Source organism: Brachycentrus maculatus, unplaced genomic scaffold (assembly GCF_059751285.1).
Source record: "Brachycentrus maculatus isolate JH-2025_06_01 unplaced genomic scaffold, ASM5975128v1 h1tg000597l, whole genome shotgun sequence".
Taxonomy (NCBI): Eukaryota; Metazoa; Arthropoda; class Insecta; order Trichoptera; family Brachycentridae; genus Brachycentrus; species Brachycentrus maculatus.
Window position 1 is genome coordinate 178,657 of NW_028281337.1, and position 20,593 is coordinate 199,249.

Here is a 20,593-nt window from a genome sequence, read left to right on the forward strand (position 1 = left end):
GTTGGCAAAAGAAGGATGAATTTAGATTGAATGCAGTCATAATACGATTACTCAGACAAATGTGCGTACAAACGATGTAGCAAATATGCTCGAATGGTACAATAAGGAAAAATGCAAGCCTGAGACAAGCACTATCGATGAAATTTAAAAAAGGCATTATCGATGAAATTTAAGAAGTGTTGAGATGGTTTAGACATGTGGACTATATATGAGGAGATGAATAGGTGAAAAATTTCAGCAAAGACGGAGTAGTGCGGGGTTGTATTCTCTCTGCTTACTGTTTAATTATGTCGTTATTTTGAACGGTGGTTCCGAAGCCCTAACAGGGGACTTTGAATTGGGATTGGCATGGCTCCGCGAAGTACACTTTGAGGACCGCTGACACAGGGTATTCACGAAGAAATAATCCGATAAACGGTATATAAACGAAAACGGAATTTCTTGAGAACCTTATTGACTCGCTTTTGTGATGAACATTTGAAAGGGTTAATTTCTCCATGATATGCGAGAATTCTTGTCATTCACCAGAAATCATTTCTGACGAATCGCTTTATGCGGGATAATCGATATCCCGCAACTTAATTTTATTTAAACCCAGGTAGCATTTATCGCAATAGTTAAAACATTAGCTTATGTCAGAAATCATCGCAATATTTAAAACATAAGCTTAAGTCAGAAAAAAATATATAAGTGATTTAAATGTAACTTTGTTTTAAAATCACTATAAATATTTTATTATAACTTAATCATAATGTCTAACGGTTTCAAAGCTAACCGCTTCTTTATCAAGACTGATTAATACTTATTTCATGAATAAAATAATTAGTATTAATCAGTTTTGATAAAGAAGCGGTTAGCTTCGAAACCGGTAGACATTATAATTAAGTTATAATCAAATATTTTTAGTGATTTTAAAACAAAGTTACATTTCAATTATAAAATGGAAAATCACAGAGTTAGTGCTTCAAATATAAATTATATAGAAAAAAATATGTTTTATTTTGACCCCCCTGGAAATCGAAATTTGTCTGCCTCCGTGATGTAATTGTTTGATTGGCGTGTTAACTACCGCACCATATCGTCCCGGGTTCGATTCCCAGTTCGGGGGGGGGGGGGGGTGAAAAAAATATAAATGATTTTTTCACTCTAATATTTATTCAATATTACCCTTGACTGATCCCTGAAGCGGAGGGCTGATCACCTTTCCTTTATGTGTGAACGATCAAGAAAACACTGCGTTTATATGATGCAGTGCCCTATGCACCATTGGGGTGCGGATAAGGGTTTGAATGATATGAAATAATTTAAAGTTGTAAATATCCTTTGACAACTTCTTTTAAATGTGAGTACTAGGTGACATCTATGGTTGAATTTGTATTTGGAAACATATTAAATATTGGGAATAAATAATTTGACTATTAAAATCAATATTTAGTTACAGTAAAAGTTTTGTAACTGCGCACACAGTAATTATTTTGGACTTACGCCAAATTCCGCCGTATTGATTTTGAACGTTTCAAATAAATTTGATTCTGCAAGAAGATAAGAGCATACATTTGGATTTTAATCAAATTTAATGTTGGTAGGAGAGACCAGAGAGTAGAACATGGAAGAATTTGGACCCTAATGTATGGAAGTGAAGCATGGAGTTGGCAAAAGAAGGATGAGAGTAGACGGAATGAAGTTTAAATGCGATCTCTTAGAAAAATGTGCGGCAAAACGATGTATAATAGATGCTTGAGTGGTGAAATAAGGAAGGAATGCAAAGCTGAGATATATAAGCACTATCGACATAATTAAGAAAGGTATGTTGAGATAGTTTGGACATGTGGAACGAACGAGTGAGGTTAGAACGGTAAAATCAATTTATGAGGCGAATGTGATTGAAAAAAGGAGCAGAGGAAGACCGAGAAAAAATTGGCACGATCAGGTTTGCCAAATACTTGAAAGCGGTCAGGTTAGGAGTCGAAATAATCGGCGGGTATGTATGAGGAAAAGCATGAACGTGAAAGAGGCGAAGAATGTTTGCAAAGACAGAGTGGTGTGGCGTTCTATTTTCTGCTTACCCCTGCGGCGTGATGGTTAGTTAGTTAAAATATGGAAGAACTTTTGTTAGTTAGAATATGTAATGTTAAATGTATGGTTTTACCTTTATATATTATTTAAATTCACATGCAAAATCCATTTCCAACACATAATTATATCAAATCATGCCTTTTAGCTTTACCATAACGTACAAGTAATTATTATTATAATACAATACTTAAACTCATTTAATTTGAATTCATTTTGCATGAAAAAAATATATAAAATCATGGTTATCAACTTCTGCTTTGTTGTGTATATAACATAGAATTTAGTTTAGCCTCACACCAGTCTGATGATGTCGGTTACGAAGAAACCCAGTTTCTGGTCAATAAAACTCATGTAAAAAAATACATAGTTGTTATTTTACACCCACGATATGTCAATTCGATGTTTTTCTATCTCCAGCGTCGATACGACCCCACTCAGCCAAATGGAAATTTATTATTTAAGTTCTTTCACCTCCTACATCCCTTATGTTGTAAGGTTTAGGGGTGATATGGCTTGTTTTTAGAAAATCACATTACTTCAGTCGTCGGAAGCCGGTTCAAAAAGCGAAAAATCTCTTTCTACAACTCATTTAATACGTCTCAAGGGAAATAATCTGCCTCGCCCGTAACGGAAATATAGACCAACACGGGGTGGTTTTTTTTGGATGGAAGTTGCATTATTTATTATTTACCTTGCTTATTGTATAAAAGGTTTATTTATAGATCAATTGGTGATTTTTTTTCATTCTAGCTTTTAATATGTTTTATTTTAATGTGTGTTGGGAACAGGAGCAACAATCTAGTGTGGGATAATCAGGAACTTCTCAGCATTTGCTCATTACTGGGAGGAAATCACGTAAAATTGCTCAGGAGAAGCCGGACTGTTAACTATCGTCAACAGGCCTTCCGTTCTACTTATAATTTTGATTTATTTATTTACCATTCCCTGTTCATATTGGGCAAATATATCGCTCACTCCGTTCAAGAATGCCATAAATCAAAAAACTTTATTTTTCAGGAGAACGTTTTTAAAATTCAAACATAAAATACAATGTATTAAAAATAAATATCACGCCACTTATTTAACTTTTTACTATGCTACAGATATTTTTAGGTAAAACCTGAATATTTTTTCTCCATTTGAAAAATATTTAGTATATTTAAAAAAATAATTGAACAATACCTTTTCTTCAAATTGCAAAAATAACACTTTCTTCCCTGTGGTGGGTAAATATTAAGTTAAAAATATGCCGCTTTTGCTGGGATAAAGTACATTTTCTGGGCATCACGAAACATGCAAAACTCAAAATTGACAATTTTTGATTTATGACGTTCTTGAAAGGACTGAGCGATATGTCATTATCTCGTCATTTATTCGCTCCACATGTTCATACCACCAAAAATGTTTTTTTTTTTAATATTTCCAATTATCCCTTGATCAGTCTTACATTCCTTTTTAACAAATTCGTTTTAATTTTGTAAATAAATTAACTAAATACGTAAATATTGACATTCAAAAGTCTAGGTCCAGTTTAATATTATTACTTAGATCCGCATTTTACTCTTGTTTGTTTGAAGTAACTTGGTATTAACAATTTACTTAAATTTTAATGTTGATTTTTGAAACTGGGCTTTTCACTAAGTTTCTTTGTTTTAAACAACAGATTTCAACAAGAGTTAACATAAATATTATTTGTGTGCAAAAATACTGCTTGAATATCCTTCTAAAAACGATAATAACGTTTATTAGTTATGATAAATATTTTGGTTTATTTTTTAAACTTGTTCATTGTGTTGTTACGGATTCACTAGCCGTGGTCCTAAAAAGGACCTGTGTTGTAATGCTTAAGAATGACCGCTCAGAGTGATCGTCCCCCAGAGGAAGAAGAATCCAAGGGGAGCGAACATCCAAGGGATGGAAGCTTTTAAAGAGGCCCTTCTAGGGTCCTAAGAAACACGTGCCAAAAACCAAAACTATTATTTTCTGAGGTTAATATCTAATTTACCTGGACTAATAGAGCTTAATCCTGAAAAGTCCAATCTTCTACTATTTTTTATTACCAATTTTAGTAAAAAAAGTATCAAAATGTCATCAGTTTATAAAAGTTTTATTTTATTTTTTATTTTTAATATTTTTAGATTGGTAGCTGGTGTTGGTGACACGTACGGAACTGCTCTTCTCTTTCACATGCTGATTGCAACGATAAGTCTAACGCTTTTGGCATACCAAGCTACGAAGGTAAGTCTTCTTATTTTTCTTATTTTTTATGACGTAATATCCTGTCATTTTCTGTATTATTTTGATCAAAATTTTTGTCTATGGCTTCAACCTTTATGACTATGGAGTTTGACTGACGCTGTCTTAGCTGTCTGTCATGTTTTTATCCGCCCCGCAAAAAAGAGAAACTCCGTCTCTTATTATTACATTTTATTATGCAAAACATTTTCGTAAATAACTTTAGCTTCAGGTTAAGTGAGTAACCTTAGTTTTGTTCATATATTTATATGTTTTTTATAGCTGAGTAAAATAAAATACGTCGCTTTGACTGATAAAAATACTATAAAATTGAAATATTATTCACAACATTTTTAGTTTGCCCAAAAACTTGTTCACAAATCTGGATATTCTTTCACTTAAGCGTTATTTTAACATTTTTGACAACTCAACATATGTAAATGAAGAAGAATACGAAAGTCTAGGTTTTATCAGGGTTTATGACCTGTCATAGGCTTATAAAATGATCACCGTACACACGTGTAACATTTACGTTCCCCAATTCTATCAATGATTGACAACAACACTACTCTTAACAAAATTGAGTAATGTGGTTGTAAATCATGGGAAGAGTTAGTTAATGTTGCACGTGTGTAAAGTGATCACTCAACCAGCCTATGACAGGTCATAAGCGCTGTAGATACCCAGACATCTAGTTACAATATTCTTCTTCATTATGTTGAGATGTCAAGTGTCGGGTTGTGGTCCCGTGGTTAGTGTCGCGGACCCTTGAGTCAGAGTTTCTCTGCTCGAACCCATTCTACCACAATTTGATACCGATTCCCGATAATGACCCGCCTAGGCTCACGGAAATAGTATGAAATTGAAGTATTTTTGTGAATGATAAAAACTCAAAGAAATGCAATTAAATAATCTCCATTTCATTTTTCTTTAAACTTTAAGGAAAATAAACAGCAGTTTATTTAATTTATTCTTAAATAAACAAAAGTATATTCTGCTGTAACTAATTGAATAAATATGAAATAAAATGTTACCTTCAAAAAAATAAATGTGCATTGTTGCTAAGCAAACAAGACCCAGTTTCAAATAATGCATTTTCAATGCAAGGTAAATGTTTTTCATTCAAATTTACGCGACACAAAAACGCATGAAATATTGAAAGCATATTTTTATGCATCACCACCGTTATTTACAGGTTTTGTTCAATTAACGAAACATAATGGTTTAATATATTCCGTTGATTGTACTCTTGTTGGCTGTCAAACGTTTTTTGTTTCCCGAATTGAATGCATGTATTTATATTTTAATACCTTTGTCATATCAAAAACATGTATTTTGAATAATATTTATCATAATAAATGAAATTTAAAATGTATTTAGCGCAGAAAAAAATATTTAAGATAAATCATTCAGGGAAATGTTGAATGAAGGTGAACCTGTATATATATTTTCAACAAATAAATATCAAACTAACTAACTAACTAACCATCACGCCGCTTCTCCGCAGGGATAGGCAGAGAGAATAGAGCGCCACACCACTCTGTCCTTGCAAACATTCTTCGCCACTTCCACGTTCATGCATCTCCTCATACATACCCGCCGATTGTTACGACTCCTAACCTGACCACATTCAAGTATTTGGCATACCTGATCGTGCCATGTTTTTCTCGGTCTTCCTTTGCTTCTTTTCCCACTAACATTCGCCTCATAAATTTGTTTTACCGTTCTTTCCTCACTCATTCGTTCTACATGTCCAAACCATCTCAACACACCTTTCTTAATTTTATCGATAATGCTTATCTCAGCTTTGCATTCCTTCCTTATTTCACTATTCGTACATCTACCATACATCGTTTTGTCGCACATTCTTCTGAGAGATCGCATTTCGACTGCATTCAGTCTACTTTCATCCTTCTTTTGCCAACTCCATGTTTCACTTCCATATATTAGAGTTGGAACCAGGACTCCGTTGTGCACTGCCAGTTTAGCTTCCGCTGATAGGTTTTTATTTGCTATAACTGATTTCAGTGCACCATTCACTCTTCTTTCTATGTCTTTATCAATCTTTCCAAATAAATATCATATCACGTAAATTGGTTAACGATGACAGAAATATTCTTTATTTTATTATTTTATATACATACAGGATGGCACAAAATTTATCACTCTAAAAAAATTGTGAAGATCCAAATAAGGATTTTTATAGTTATGGCATTTTCAAACGAATGTCATTCGTTTGAAAATGCCATAATAAGGAGAAATAATAATTTTTATGTATTTTTGTACATTAAAATACAACTTAGTAGACTCAAATAACCTGTGTTTTATTCAACAATTAATACATAAATTAAAATGGAGTTCTACAAATTAAGGATTTCCATCACTCGAAATCACTTTTTTATTTTGTGAAAAAGTAATTAAAAACAAAATTTGATGATTAATTATGTGCCACTCAAAATCAGGTAAAATGTACGTAACGTTTTTCCATTAGTCACACTTCTTCTCCTTTCTGGCTACATCCTAACTTATCGTCTTTGTAGACTGTTGGGTCAGATTTTAGGTCCTTCTGTCATGGACCTAGGCCTTGCCTTCGAATCATGTTATCTTTCTGCATCATCCGTGAATTCTTTGGTTTTCCTCTAGAAGTCTGTCGAGGAAGATTCATGGCGATCGTCTGGTTTACAACGGGTCATTCTGTCATGGAAAACGTCATCTCGGCTATGCCTTTGAATCATGGTATCTTTCTGTAGCACCATGAATTATTTGGCTTTCCTCTAGATGTCTTTCGAGGAAAATCCATGGCGATCACCTGTTTTACAACAGATCATTCTGTCACGGGAAACGTCATCTTGGCCACGCCTACAAATCATATTATCTTTCTGCAGCATCCGTGAGTTCTTTGGTTTCCCTCTAAAAGTCTTTCGAGGACGATCCATGGTGATCAGTTACACCTTACACACACATAAGATAAATTTATCATCCCAAATCAAGTATTTTTATCTATGATTTATGATTTTTTTTACTGTTTTTAGGTATCAGGAATCAACATTTACTCCATAAGTGTTCTTGGATACTTGTCCTACACTTTGTCTCAAGTTTTTCTCTTCTGCATCTTTGGGAACCGGCTGATTGAAGAGGTAATTAAAATAATAATACAATTTTATTAGACAATAAATAAGTCTGCAAGAAAAGTATTGTAATTTGCTGATGAATGTTGACAAATCCAAAATGTTTGTATTTGAAAGATATACATGAAGAACAGGGATGTGTAATGTCGCCTTGGCTGTTTAATCTATACATGGATAAGTGCATGAAAAGCTGAAATAATATCGGAAATACTACTGAATATGTGGCTTTCAATAATACTGGACCTGATCGCTTACGAGATATATTTATCTCGCTTTTATTAAGGCCTTACTCGCAGTAGTAAAATTTATTAGGCCTCCGGTTACACTGAGAGCTGGACTTCAGTTTACGCCCGATTTTTGTGTTTATTAACAAATGCATTTAAAAAAAAAAAAATTAAGAATATTTAATACTTACACATAATATATAATACATATAATATATATTAGAAAAATATTTATATATTTTTTTTGACTCCTACCTTTTACATAATAACTTTTTCTAATCATATACTTATTTCGAAAAAAAAAGCACAAAAAACGGTGTTTAAAGAAAAAAAACAATTACGTCAAATTTTACGTGGGTTTAAAAAAAATTAAGTTGCGATATATCGTATGCAACATGTCTTGATATACTCGTATAAATAAATGATAGTAAATTGTAAATATGTTTTACCTTTCAGAGTTCCTCGGTGATGGAAGCAGCCTACTCCTGCCATTGGTATGATGGGTCCGAGGAAGCCAAGACCTTCGTCCAAATCGTCTGTCAGCAGTGCCAGAAGGCCATGAGCATCTCAGGAGCCAAGTTCTTCACAGTCTCTCTGGATCTCTTTGCCTCGGTAAACCGTTTGTTTTCTATTATTTTGAGAAATAAAAAGACTTTGATCTACTCACATTTAAAAAACCTAGTATTTTTAGTTCTCAAAATAATATGTCAATTTGATCCACAAAGTTAATGCTTTCAATATTCAAAACATTTGTTTTCTTGTTTACCTGATACCTTTCGTACTTCATGTCGGGTTGTGGTCCCGTGGTTAGTGTAGAGAACTGTTGTGTCAGAGTTTCTGGATTCAAATCCGCTCCACCACAATTTGATAACTATTTTTAATAATGACCCGCTTAGGCTCAAAAAATACTATGAAATTGAAGTATTTCTATAAATAATAAAAACTCAAAATTTCTCTTTTTTTAAATAAAATAAAAATACCTATTTAAACCTTGCAGAAGAACCCGTGGGACATGTTTCAATGTACCTTAATACAGGACTATCGTAAAATGTACGACGGTAAAAAATTCATATTTTACAAAAAAAAGTTAACTGAAAACATTTAAAAATTAGTGCAACAACTTTTTATAAATACGAGTATAAAATATCGATAAAAAAATTAGTTGTATACTACAGTTGTTAGTTAGCTAGTTGCCACTACATTATTAACATGTGTTGCCTCGGTGCCCTCCATAGATTAAATATCCGTCATAAATTTTAGGAATTTCACGTGATCTACGGTTAAAATTCTACTTCACCAATATTGATTTTGGAATAACGTTACTTACGTTAAGTAACTATAATTTCATATAATATTTTATTGAAAATTGAAGGCAAAAACGTTTCATTTTAAATAAGTACAAGTTACTAGTATAAAATTGTGTGTGTGTGTATGTGAGTGTATGTTTGTGTGTGTGTGTGTGTTTAATTTTTTTGTTTTTTGTTAGTTATCCATAGTTAAACACAAAAGTAGACCAACAAGCAGGAAAACATAACAACATTTTGAGTGTGTCCAAATACTTCACAAAATAAAAAAAATAAAAAAATAAAATAAAAAAGTGATCACTTAAACTAGCCTTTGACGGTCGTCATCCCCGTAAATGCCCATACTTCCATATTTTTCTTCATCTTTGATGAGATGTCAAAAAATAATAGACTAAAAATATATTAAACATTTATAATTTTTAATACTGATAATATTTTTCAGGTACTTGGAGCTGTTGTGACGTACTTTATGGTGTTGGTACAACTGAGTTAATTTTTTTAAATATTTTTTTTATTAATTTATAATTAAATCAAATTTTATTATACCTAAGTGAAAATATCTCAAAGAGGATGTTGATTTGAAGTATACTTGATTGAGTTACAAATAGTAGAATAATTGTTTTTTATGAATGAAATCTATTTTTACATTAGGTACCTACTCACACTATTTCTTCATTGTGTCACAAACCACATTTTTTTGAAAACTTAATTTACTAACAAGGTAATACGAAATTAGTTTTAAATGCATATATTCGAAATACAGTACCGAGCACTCAAATATTTCGAGACTGAAAATATCAGTTTTTTTTAAAACATATATTTTGTTAAGATTTCTTGATATATTTTCAGTTCAAATTGTTTAACCACGCTGTTTAAAGATGATATACCCAAAAAAATGAGTATTTATCGACCAATTTTTTTTCATTATTTTATAGTTAATTTGTAGATATTCTATTTTTTTGCACAAAAATCAAAAATACTGAAAAAAATTTAAAAACCACATATTTATTTCAAATAAAATTGTATAGGTACATAACACATACAATTAATCAAAAACCAAAAAAATCAGTACCTACTTTTTTTTAATTACCTGACGTTCAAGTGACTCTGAAATCTAGCTACGGATTATGAAACACCGCTTATCATGACCCAACTCATGACCTCATGACCAAATTGAAAATTTTAAATTTAAATTGAAAAAGTTTTTAAGTTTCATAGCCTATGCCTACTCGTGAGTGGATTTACTCTTTATGTTTAAAGTTACTGTAATTTCATGTAATTCATGAGTGAAAATTCTAGGCAAAAACGCTCACCTCAGTACCTACTTTGTTGTTCCTTGTTTTTTTTATTAATGCTTCAAATACGTTCTGGTATGGATTTCACCAAATTTTGTATTTAATCTTGGAAAAAAATTATAACCACACTTTTTGATGATGTTTTAAAAGTTTCCCTTTGACAAAGGCTTCAGTTTATTTATTAGTGCTCGCCACTGTAGCATACGTAGCACATGCTTCGTTAATAATTTATTTAGATAATTTAACCTTATGTTTGTACCTACGTGATTGCTTGTATGTAGGCATATTTCCAATATATGTTGTTGATATTTAAATATGTATTTGTATGTATATTTATATGTATAATGAATACACAAACATATGACTTTCTTAAATATTTGTCATCAAAATATGTGTTGGTCAGATATTCTATATGTATTTTTTTTAAACTGAATGTTTTAGTATTCTTTTTATTAGCTATCAACATATGTTGATATTATTTTTTCTGTGTAATTATTTTAGATTCTTAATTTATTAATGTATTTAAATAAATATATTTAAGAGAACTCATATGTGATAGAAAGTAGATTTTTCATAATTATTTTTAGTACGTCGCACGCTTTTTTGATTAAAACAATTACAGTTTTGTTTTTGAAATGTCTTTTATAATTCATGCTTTTTAGAACAAGAACTTAAAGTCAATAAAAAATCGAAGATCTAGGCTTTTTTACCCTTGTGAAATTCTGTACACAATATACACACATTAAAAAATACATACATGCATGACGTTTGTCCTTTTTTGCATACTTATTCCACTTTTAAATTTGTTTATCTTTGCAAAACAGGATATTATCACTTTTGGGAAGAATATCTAATTTAACGTACTGAGCCTTTAAAGGATTGTATAAGGCTCGTTTTGTGTTTCTAACAGCCGATATAATCAATATATTGATTCATCTTTTCTTTTGCAAAATTCGCCTTCGTAAAAACGTCGTTTTCGTAAGTTGGTAACGAATGACGTCACAGAAACGAATCCACACTACTACTATTACAGCTTTATAAAACAGATATATAAAAGGATACGCCCCATAGCACACCCGATTGCGTAAAATTTGATGACGTATAGCGGTGTCCGTTTTTCGTTTTATTCAAATATCTAAAGTTTAAACCTTAATATCTCCCTTACTTCTCTACAAATTTCAATAAAAATGTTACCTATAGTCTTGTGATTTCTAATTTCAATTTATTTACCAACAATAATACATCACGAGATTGATCCATTATTTTTAATATTTATTTTCTTAACTCTTTAAATTACTGGATAGCATTATTTGATTTTATTTACCAGCTTTATTAAAATATTTATTTTTTAATAGCATGAAGTGCCAGTTATATGAAATCAAATAATATAATGGACCATCAAATTTCAATGCAAATATTTATATAAAAAATTGAACCAACCTGTTTTCGTTATATTTTACATAAAAAAATCAAACACTTTCAATTTTGTAGTGCTAAATGATATATGTATGAAAAAATAAGATTATTGATTTGTAAATTTGTATGTACCCTTTATTTTAAAACTAAAGTACGTTGTAGGATGTAGTTTTATTTTTGTATTAATGGCGTTATTTGACCGCCTCTGTAATGTAATGGCCAGCACGCTCGGCTACCTTACCGGAGTTTCCGGGTTCGATTCCCAGAGGGAGTCAAATAAATATAAGTGATTTTTTTTCACTAAAATATTTATTTAATATTACCTTGGACTGGTACCCGAAGCGGAGGGCTGATCACCCTTCCTTCATGTGCTAACAACGATCACTGCATTTATATTACACAGTGCCCTATGCACCATTTGGGTACTGTTCCGATCGATTAATTTAAAACTTATTATTTATGTAAAAAATAAAATTCAAAGTCTTACTAAGAAACTGATACATTTAAAATTATATGGTATATAAAATTGTTATTGTAAAAAAAATACTGTAGAGTAGTTTTGAAAATGTGTTGTAATTGCACTGTTGATGTTTTTCAATAAAACTGAATTACATATGATCAAAATGTTTTCTTACCACACCTTCCTTTGAATATGTTCTATGTGTTCTATACGCGCCTCCGCCTAATACTTATCAACTTTATTTATAAAATATTTTATTTATTTTAAATACAATTACTTCCATAGAAGGATTACGTAATATTCATTATTTGTAAAGCTTAACCATGTTTCATATTCCTGAATCATTCTATAAAAAGCTCTCATGTAATAACCATTAAGCTCTTAGCGCTTTTGAATAGATGTTGGTATTCGCTTAAAAGCCCACTAGAATATTAGCTTTTTCATTAAAATTTCCATACATTTTAAACTTTTGAAGTTTTTTTTACATATTACTTATGCAAATATTGCTCTTCTAAAAATGCCATAAATCATTTTAATACGGGTGTTGTAGACCAAAAATAACCCCGTACTTTTTATTTTTCTAACCCTTTTTCACAATGCTAATTCTATAAAAGCAAGGTGATTAGTCCTACGCTTCAAGTACCATTTATATCTCAACATAGATGAAGAAGAATACAGAAGGGCACCTTTTTTTAAAGTATGTAAAATTCTTCCCGAATTATTTTACATACTAGAATTTACATACTACAATTTTTTATTAACTTTTATTTCTACCAGTTACTTATTATAATCTTTTGAGTGTGTTCAGATCAAAACCAAGATGCAGAAGAATATGGAAGTCAAGACAAGACATTTACAGGGCTTACGACTTGACATAGACAATTTTAAGTGATCACTTTATATCATCAACTGTATAACTTCTTTAGAATATTGTGTTTCTAGTTAAATCTAGTTAAATCATTCTTATTAAAAAAGTCGGCATACTCATGCTTAATGAGAGACATCTTATGATGAGGTTTCAGCACATTCACAAGTAGAGAATTTTAAAACGGAAGAGGTAGTCTCAAAATGCTCCATGACCCGTATAAATTAGAGTCAATGCGTAGTTCAATTAATGTTTTTTTTTTAATGAAAATTCAAACAATTTTGTATGCTTGTGATTTTTTTTTGTTATTTTCCCTGTTTTGCTTTTATATGTGTCGCCTACTTTCAAAATCCGCCCGATCCATGTGAGTTGATTTTACAAAAAATGCAAAATTCTCCGTGTAACATTTATGTATAAAAGATTTCTCTATCCTTAGATAAAATATTATAAAATATAGAATTTTTCCATTAAAAAAAAAAATTCAGTATTTCAAAAAAAAAACACAAGACACAAACCGATAATGATGTCATCTTAATTTTTTACCTATCCCCGCTCTCTAATTGGCCGATAAGGGTCAGAAGGCAAGTTCCATGAATTTGAAATACAAAGCTGTTTTTAAGTATTTTTTAGCACGGTTTTCAAGTATATAATTATTTTAAACAATAAAACCCACAATTGGCATTCCAATAGAGTATACATTTTTAATGTTATAAAATTGGATATGGCAGATTTTGAAAGAAAGCGACACATATCGACTATTCCAAATACTCAACATTTTCTGCCGTATCAATTACAACGAAGGGTTAAAGAAAAATTATTTTATCTTGAAATAGATAGAAGGATTTAACAATTTAAAATAAAATCCGAGCTCAAAGTTCTAGTATTGTGAGAAGTATGCAGTTGCATTTGAGCAACAAAAAGGATCAGTAGAAATAAAACTCAAAGACGAGTAATAAATTCTCATCCAGCTTTCGAAAGACGAGCTTTCGTGGGTGAGTTTCCGGAAAAGTTACCCAGTTTCCGCCTTCACAAAACTGCGAGACGGGACGAAAAGAAAAAGCCAAACAGTTCACATCTCAGATTTCCGTTGCACAGTTAGAGTTAAGGGTTCAGTGTCGAGCTTAAAGCGAGTGATACAGACTTCATTTATATTTGAGTAACCAAGTTCTGAGATATTTTGAAATGAAATCAGCATCTTGCAAAGTATGTTTGTACAAGGGAGTTTTATTGAATAAAGTATTCGTTTTCAAACGGTATTTGTTTATTAGTTGTATCTTTTTCCGCCTCCATAGCGTTTGGCTACCATGCTAGAAGTCCCGGGTTCGATTTTAAATAGGGTTGAAATAAATATTAGTGATTCTTCAGTCTAATATTTATTTAATATGACCCTAGACTGGTACCTGCAGCGGAAGGCTGATCACCTTTCCTTCGTGTATTTAACGATCAAGATAACACTGCTCCTATACGATGTAATGCTCTATGCACCATTGGGCGTGGATAAGGTTTGGAGAGATAAAGTTTTTTTTAATTAACATTTTTAAATCTATTGTGTTTCGATGAATTCCGCATCATTTTTATTTTTATAGTATTTACCAAGTAAAACAAAAATTACGTTAATATATTATTAGATTAAAACCAATATTTTTAGCTTTCCCACTTTATTTTAATTTGACCAGCGACCGGGTTTCGTCGTTACCGACATCATCAGAATGGTGGGAGGCTATACAAATTGTTATGTTATATATAAAACAAGGCAGGAGTTGATAACCATGATTTGATATAATTATATTGAAAAATTAATTTAATTTGAGTGAATTTCAGTATTGTATGATATTAAAAATATTTTATATAAAGGTTTTTTGTATTGAGAGCAATTGCTTAAATAAGCTAAAAATATTGGTTTTAATCTAATAATATATTAAAAATGCAATTCCATCACGAAGTGTCAGTGGATAATATAAATCTATTAAAAATTACGTTGTTTGGAAATGAAGCAAAATGCATTAAAATACGTGTCATAATAGTGTTTAAGAAATATCGGTATTCACCAAGTGAAGCTTAAATAAAAAATAAAAATAAATATTTTGCAACAAAAACTTGAGACGAAGCATTAATTGTTTTTATATTAATGAAAATATTCATCCGTAGGGTGAATAATCCAGTGTCTGATGAAATAAATTATAAAATAAAAATATTGTAAACCAACTGAACAAAATAGGAATATCTAAAATTTAAATGCTCTGAGAAAAATAAGCGTATTCTGAATGAATCTCACCTATATTCAATCGGTTTGAAAGTAGTATCTTTAAAGTAAGCTTATAATTTGACCAGACAATTTATTTACAACATTTTGAGTGTGACCAAATACTTGTTCACAAAATCTCCAATTATAGGAGTTATTTTCATATTATTTTTTGACATCTCATCAAAGATGAAGAATAATATGGAAGTCTGGGCATTTACGGGGCTGACGACCGTCATAGGCTGGTTTAAGTGATCACTTTACACGCGTGTAACATTCACCAATTCTACCCATTATTGACAACCGCATTACTCAAATTCTTGGAAGTTCTGTATATATGAACCAATTTAGAAACCTTGTTCTTGAATCACTAGAACTTCACTAGAGACATCTATTGGTGAGATATTGTTTTTGCTTAGTAAAAAGCTTCTTTACAATAGAATTGGTATTTGGACACACTCAAAATCTTTAAAGTAAATGTCACAAATATCAATCAATACTTAGATATGATTTCTTGAATGTTTTTTGCAGATACTTTGTAGCACATTTAATAAACTTTATTAAATGAAACAATTTTGTTTTAAGCACTTTTTATTGTTGTCATCCGGAGTTGACGTATTCGCTGCGCCAATGCTCAATAAAAACAACATTTATGAGTTTTTTACCGTTTTTTAAATTATATTTTTAAAATCATATGGTTTACGGTGGTATGGTGCGTGGAAGTTTTTGGTTTCGTAAGGGAAGGGTAATTAACTATAACCTAACTATGAGTACCTATTTCAATGTTTTAGAATTTAGTACATAAACCATTATGAGGACAAGGTTCTTGTCGAAACCTATTGGATAAAGTGTACCAATAAAAAGTAGTGAAAATAAAGTTGTTTTATTTTATAAATTTAGATACGACCCTATACATTGAGATTTAAAACAACAGTTCATTGGGGATTCTTAAATAATCATTTTCTTCTTCCTAGCTCCATCTCGACTTATCGTCTTTGTAGACTGTTGGGGTCAGCTCTCCTCGTCCTCAGGTCGTAGGTCCTTCTATCATGGTCAACGTCTCTTAGGCCATGCCTAGCAATCATGTTTTCTTTCTGCATCATCCATGAATTCTTTGGTCTTCCTCTAGATGCCTTTCAAAAAAGATCCATGGGGATGTTTAAAAAATAAAAGTTTAAAAAGCTTTTAAAAGACGAGATACTTTTCTTTATTTCTTTTATTTTGAGTATGAAACTATAAAGGGTCCCAGGGGGTGGGATTTTCGGAAACCTTGAAGAAATAATCTAGTTTTATCTCGTGCAATTTAATTCCCGCACCATATTAGAGAATATTGTCTCAGGAATATTATTGAGGATTTGCTTCTTTCACGAGATTACCTCAGAGATTTCACCTTGTTGAACTTCGCATATTATTGTCATACATATTTTCAGCATTTAAGCAAAATAATACTATTTTAATCATATCGCTCACTCCTTTCAAGAACGTCATAAATCAAAAAACTAGATTTTTCAGGAGAATTTTTTTAAAGTTAAAAAATATAATACAATATTTTAAAAATGAATATCAAGCCACTTTTTGAACTTTTTACTGTGCAACAGATCTTTTTAGGTAAAACCTGAAGGTTTTTTCTCCATTTGAAAAATATTTTGTCTATTTAAAATAATAATTAAACAATACCTTTTCTTAAAAATGCAAAAACAACACTTTCTGCCCTGTAGCGGGTAAATATTAAGTTTAAAATATGCCTCTTTTGCTGGGATATAGTACATTTTCTGGGCATTCCGAAAACATGCACAACTGAAAATTTACGATTTTTGATTTATGACGTTCTTGAAAGGAATGAGCGATACATCAAAAAAGCATTGTTTAAAAAAATAGATAATTGAAATTAAAAGAATAAAACATTTCTGTAAATAATAAATCGAAACCACTAAATATAAACTTCCGTACTAGAGGTCCTGGGTTCGATTCCCATGGGAGGAGGGTCAAATAAATGTTTGTTAATTTTTTCACTCATTACACCAGTCCAATCAAGTACCAACCTGCAACGGAGGGCTCATCACTTTTTTTTTCATGTGTTAACGATCAAGATAACACTGCGTTTATATGATGCAGTGCCCTATATACCATCGGGTGCCGATAAGGGTTTGAATGAATAAATATCGAAACGTAATTAGGAGCTTTTAAAAATACAAAACTCAAATTTGTTTTTTTCAAAGGAAATATAAGAATTTAATTTATTATTAGATTAAAACCAATATTTTTAGCTTTTCCACTTTTTTATTTGACCAGCGACCGGGTTTCGTCGTTACCGACATCATCAGACTGGACTAGTCTGATGATGTCGGTAACGACGAAACCCGGTCGCTGGTCAAATAAAAAAGTGGAAAAGCTAAAAATATTGGTTTTAATCTAATAATAAATTGAAAATGCAATTCCATCACGAAGTGTCAGTGGATAATATAAATCTATTAAAAATAATATAGGAATTAACCATTTTATTATTTAATAATAATGACATTTTGAGTGTCCAAATCCTTGTACACAAATCTGGGTGTCTCCACTTATGAAATATATTTTCGTTTTGACATCTCAACAAAGATGGAAAAGAATCTGAAAATCTGGGTATTTATAGGGCTTACGACCTGTCACCGACTGGTTTGAGTGATCATACACCTGTAACATTCACGAGTGATTGACAGGATTTGGACACATCCAAAATGTTGTGAATAAAATAACTGATCTTTATAATCCACTTAAACCAACCACTATATATACTTAAACCAGCATATGAGAGGTCATAAATCCTGTAAATACTAGTCCATATTATTCTTCATCCATGTTGAAATATCAATATAAAATAACTTCTGAGTGGACAAAACCCAGATTTGTAAAAAAATATTTGTACATACTCAAAATATTGTCCACTTAAGAGTTATCAAAAAATATTTATATTTGTATCTCAACATAGACGGAGAAGCCTATTGAGATGGCAATATGGAAGTCTGAAACTATACAGGAATCACAACTACTCATTAACCCATTCTTTAATCACTTTGTACACTGAGTTCGAATGTCCTGTAAATTTCTAGACTTCCATATTCCTATTTCATAATAATAATAAACCATATCCGCTCCCTAGGTGGAGCATATGGAGTCCACAAACTGTCTCCAGGCTTTTCTGTCGGCTGCCAGCTCCCTTGCATTCTCCCAAGTCAGATCCGCGTCCCGAAGTTCTGACGAGAACTGCCGACGAATTGTCAGCAGAGGTCGTCCTGGGCGGCGCGAACCTGATGCCTTGTAAAAGAGGCAAGCTTGATTAAGGCTCTCGGGAGGCATGCGGAGTACATGGCCAAGCCAACTGAATCGCCTTTTCTTGACGACAGTTGTGACCAAGATTTGCTGCGTCCTACGCCTTATCTCTTCATTCCTCACAAAGTCAAACCACCGCACGCCTAAAATTCTCCGTAAACACCTATTCTCAAAGCGTGGTATACATTTAGTACCTATTTCATAGTTCTCTTGATATTTTGAGGACATCTTAAAATCGACTTACCCATTTGCTATTAATATTAAAAAGGAAAATATTGAATATTATAAAGGAAAGGGAAGAAAAACCACTGGTTCTCAATTTTAACAGAATATTGTTGTTTATTTATATTTTCACAACTGCAATTGATTGTTATATATTTTACATACACATATTCCTATGAAATCTAGAGCATAAGCATCTACTCTTCTTGTAGAAATCTCTCTCCATTAAATCAAAATTCAATCAGAACTCATAAACATATCGCTCGCTCCTTTCAACAACGTCATATATCGAGAATCGTCAATTTTCAGTAGTGCATGTTTTTGGAATGCCCAGAATTTTTAACTTATTATTTACCCGCTACAGGGCACAAGTGTTGTTTTTGCATTTAAAAAAAAAGTGTTTAATTATTTTTTTAAATGTACTAAATATTTTTCAAATGGAGAAAAAACATTCAGGTTTAACCTAAAAATATCTGTTGCAAAGTAAAAAGTTGATTAAGTGACTTGATATTTATTTTTAGTACATTTTATTATATTTTTAATCACCTGAAAAATCTTTTTTTTATATGACGTTCTTGAAAGGAGTGAGCGATATATAGTACTTGTGGGAAATTTCAAATTAAAGATAATTGGATCAAATTATAAAAAAATATGTTTCTATTACGGGAGATCTCGCAAACATCCAATTCATTGAGTGATCGGCCGCGCGAGGCTCGAAAATCTAAGAAAATCTATTTTTTCAATACAAAAACGGCGTTTTATGCATAAATTCAATTACGTTGAATGTTACCTGGGTTCAAAGAAAATTAAGTTGCAATTTATTGTATGTTGAGCTTTTGAGGTGGAGTTTTTGAAAGCCCTGTATTATTTAAAAATAGATATATGATTAAAAAATTAAAGAGTTATTGAAAGACAAGGAGTTTACAAAAAATATGTTTTTTTTCAAAATACATTTATTCTTAAAAAATCAAATTCCAAAATATATTTTAAATTGTTGGTTATTATATCCAAAATAAAACACGGTTATTGGATTGGCAATTTCTTTTATTGACATATATATGACAATATGTGCCTTTCCTCTTTATTAGGATATTATCAAACACTCAAGTGATTGATAAAATGATATGAGTGTTTGATAATGTCTTAATAAGACGAAACGCGTCACATATTACCATATTTATGTGAATAAAAGTAGAATTCAATCCAATAACCATGTTTAATTTTGGATATATTACCCAACAATTCAATATGGAATCCTTCCAACTGTCTGCAGTTACAATATATATTTTTTTTCAAATTACGCGCGGACTCATGAGTGGCTTCGCGCAACCGGTCGCGTACTGAATTGAATATTTGCGAGAACACCCTTGAACATTTCTATTTTTAACATAGTATAAGTATAACAAAATAACTAACTATAATAAAAACAAAACAAGATCTGAAAAAATCATATAGAGAAGAATTCTTCTTTTATATTGAGGTATCATGATAAAATATTCGTTTAAGAAAAGGTTTTTAACTTCTTCTAACGCATCCCTATCGTACTTATATCGACTTTGTACAAACACATTAATAACCTTTATAACTTATTCAAGTATTTAACACATCCTTACCTAAAACAGCTTAATACTATCGACAGTTTTATTTTTCAAATATAATATATTAAAACAGTAAACAACAACCGTTTCGTATAAAACGATAAAAGAGATATTAGAAAATGTTTATATGTAAAAATTTCAGAAAATCGAAGGGTTCAAAGTCTTTTTGTATATAAATCAAAATCTAAATGTCAGTTTGTTCAAATTCTCAATATT

At 31.2% G+C, this 20,593-nt stretch overlaps 1 protein-coding gene across 3 annotated transcripts in view; it reads left to right on the forward strand.

The window, feature by feature from the left end:
* Positions 1–9,460, forward strand: part of LOC148301174 (odorant receptor coreceptor-like) — a 29,132-nt gene extending 19,672 nt beyond the window's left edge. For all 3 annotated transcript variants that reach the window (XM_088273707.1, XM_088273708.1, XM_088273709.1), the window contains 4 exons: positions 4,215–4,314; positions 7,344–7,448; positions 8,120–8,275; positions 9,410–9,460. In XM_088273707.1, the coding sequence (XP_088129833.1) occupies positions 4,215–4,314; positions 7,344–7,448; positions 8,120–8,275; positions 9,410–9,460 (412 nt within the window). The remainder of the gene's footprint in view (positions 1–4,214; positions 4,315–7,343; positions 7,449–8,119; positions 8,276–9,409) is intronic.
* Positions 9,461–20,593: the final 11,133 nt, after the last annotated feature.